Below are 3,052 nucleotides of genomic sequence, written 5' to 3' on the forward strand. Positions count from 1 at the left end.
CCAGAAGGCGTGGGAACACAGTGAGCGCTCTGCCAGGAGGGCGTCCTCATCAACACACACCCTCCCCCAAGGGCAGCTTTCGTTCTAGTTTTCCTCACAAGTACGCGCTCACATCACACTTGGGTGACGGGCACCTCGCGCAGAGGAGGAAGATGTGGGAGCAGGGAATGTGCGNCCTCGCGGATCGTTTTGGGCTCAGGAAATCGAGCCGGAATGATCTCAGAGGTGCCCTTGCTGGGGGCTGACCGAGAATGCTTTCAGATGGTACATCACAGAAGGATCTGGAAGGACGACGTGGCCCAGCCTCCCTCCTCAAAGCCCCTGAGGTCTGGTGGCCAGTGGACCCTTGGATCTGCAAAGCTGCCTGAACCTTCTGGCTTTTGACTTCTGCCTAAATGAGAATATGTACCCGCAGTATTTTTGTGTGGCCACAGCAAGAAGGGCTGTGGGCAGCTCCGTGGCCTCTTGTGGCTCTCGATTTGAAGCATTATCAGTTATGAAAAAGCATCTGTTCTCAAGAAACAGAAACACCCTGAACCTCCAGGAATAACACATCGTGTCCACAACCCCCCCCACCCCCCGCCCAAAACGGGACGGGGCTGGAAGCCTGGGGCCCGGCCAGCGAGCGAACACAGAGCCTCTGCCGACAGGAGAGCCCAACTCGCATTTCACAGCTGCCTTCCCAAGGCTGAGCCCCCCGGTGCTCATGAGCCTCACAGGGCGCAGTGTGCCCCCCCCCCCCCGAGCCCGTAAGGCTGTGGCAGTTGGGGAGAGCATGGCCTACCTGCGATCTCCTTTTGAAAATAGGGCTGGATGAGCTCGCCGAATTTCGACTCATCTGCTACGGCCTCTTTCAACAGTTGCCCACAGTGGACTGGAGGAGAGAGGAACGGAAAGACACCCATGAAATTTTAAACAGAAGGAAGAATGAGGAAAAAAAGAAGCCCCGGTGCTGCCTGCTGGGGGGGAAAGAAAGGTCACTGAAAAAAAATACAAAAGGGTTTTTTTTCCTGAGTGTGGGTGTGTGTCCAAGTGAGAGGAAATATCAAAAAGGATCTGGGGAATAAAGAAGAAGCCAAGGAGGCCGGCTCAGAATGAAAAGGCGTGTGTGTGGCAGAGAACAGAGTGAAAACGGACGGTGCAGGGGCGCCTGGGTGGCTCAGTCTGTTGAGCGTCCGACTTCGGCTCAGGTCATGATCTCGCGGTTCGTGGGTTCGAGCCCCGTGTTGGGCTCTGTGCTGACAGTTCAGAGCCTGGAGCCCGTTTCCGATTCTGTCTCCCTCTCTCTCTGACCCTCCCCTGCTCACGCTCTGTCCCCCCACCCCAGCACCCTCTCTCTCTCTCAAAATTAAATAAATATATTTTTTAAATTAAAAAAAAAAAAAGAAGGAAGGAAAACGGTCGGTGCGGGAGCACATTGATGGCACACAGCCACCAGGGGAGCTCCCGCCGGGCCTCGGGCAGGCACGGGGTCCTGACTGGAACTCGAGCCGGGGCTGAGGAGTCCTGTCCAGGTGGACAGCGCCTGGATGTGCGTGTCCACACCGCTGTCACGCAGGTGAGGCTCCACGCGGCGGCAGCTACGTTTACATGAGAGATGGACGCACTCACAGCTAAGGCGGCATGGTGGGGGCCCTGGCCAGCAGCCGCTAACTCTCTGTGGACATATATCGTGTCCCCGGACCCCAGCCACGCATGGCCAACACTCAGGGTGCCAGTGGGCAAGTGTGGCATCGACGGTCTATGCTGTCCTTGGCCGTGGGCCCTTCAGAGGCAGAGCTGGAAGGTTCAGCTACGTTTCCGTGAGGGGTTGGCTGCACAGTCTTGCTTTTCTTAAGTTTAAGACCAAGGCGTTTTCATCATATATTAAAGAAACCAGGGGCGCCTGGGGGGCCCAGTTGGCTAAGCATCCAACTTCAGCTTAGCTCATGATCTCGTGGTTACTGAGTTCGAGCCCCATGTGGGGTTCTGTGCTGACAGCTCAGAGCCTGGAGCTGCTTCGGCTTCTGTGTCTCCCTCTCTCTCTGCCCCTCCCTCACTCATACTCTCTCTCTCTCTCTCAAAAATAANAAACAATAAAAAATAAATAAACATTAAAATTATGGTACCAAAAACACCCCCTAAAACGAACTGAGAAAGGAGAGTGTTTAAGGCAACATCCATCACCAAAGGTTTATCCTCAGTGACAACGTGCTTAATTTGCCACGTGAAGGACAGCAGTGACCGTATGCATAGTGGCTGGCAGTGTCACTCACTAAGGGAACATGGGTGATGACAAAGACCTTTCCGAGACCTTTCCACGTTCCAAGCAGTGTGCTTGGTTTGCGAGGAGGTGGGGCAAACCGTCCTAGGCCGCAGAACCACTAAGCAGCCGAGCTGGGATTCAAACCCAGGTCTCTGTGACATCGGACTCCCGCTTAGCTTCCAGCTCTGGCCAGGAAGGACTGAGCGACGCTGTATGTACCTCCTGCCACAGAAGCCTATTACCCTGAGCGAAGGATGTGAAATGACTCTTTTCGGGCGTCAGGCTGCCGACCTCACGGGGCTGTGAACCTTGAGAGAAGGGGGACACCCAAGGGGAGTCCCACCTTCACCTTGATCCCTACTTACAGGCGCTTCCCAGACGACGGCACGGGAGCGAGGGAGCCCGCACGCAGTGGGAAGCAAAGACTGGCCTGAGGGCTGGAGCTGGGGGAACAGGATGATGGGGAGAAGGGAGCCGTGCAGAGGAGTGGATTCAGAAATCCCCATGGGGCTTCACTGTGGTCTTGGCTCAGCGCAAAGCGGCACACGTGGCAGGTGAGAACCCATCCCCCCCCCAGGGCTGGCAGAGAAAAGCCCCCTGGGGGGGTCGTGAGCCAAGGGAGAAGCAGGGAGACGCTGGTGCTCTGACAGCCAGTGCGAGCGTGCCTGGCGCCCCATCAGCTGAGATTCTGGGTGTGGGGGTGCGGGAGCCCAAGAGGGTGCACACTTGGGGCTCACTTGAACAAAAACTAAAAGCCTCCATGGGATCAAATGGATCCCATAGTAAATTAACTGCTATTAGCACCCA

General features: G+C 56.0%; 1 protein-coding gene across 2 annotated transcripts in view; it reads right to left on the reverse strand.

Annotated features, from left to right (window-relative positions):
• AK8 (adenylate kinase 8) overlaps positions 1 to 3,052 on the reverse strand; it is a 125,647-nt gene that overhangs the window by 70,447 nt on the left and 52,148 nt on the right. For both annotated transcript variants that reach the window (XM_077768510.1, XM_077768508.1), the window contains one exon: positions 785 to 874. In XM_077768510.1, the coding sequence (XP_077624636.1) occupies positions 785 to 874 (90 nt within the window). The remainder of the gene's footprint in view (positions 1 to 784; positions 875 to 3,052) is intronic.

The sequence above is a fragment of the Crocuta crocuta genome, unplaced genomic scaffold, assembly GCF_008692635.1.
Source record: "Crocuta crocuta isolate KB4526 unplaced genomic scaffold, BGI_CrCroc_1.0 scaffold35, whole genome shotgun sequence".
In the NCBI taxonomy this organism is placed as follows: Eukaryota; Metazoa; Chordata; class Mammalia; order Carnivora; family Hyaenidae; genus Crocuta; species Crocuta crocuta.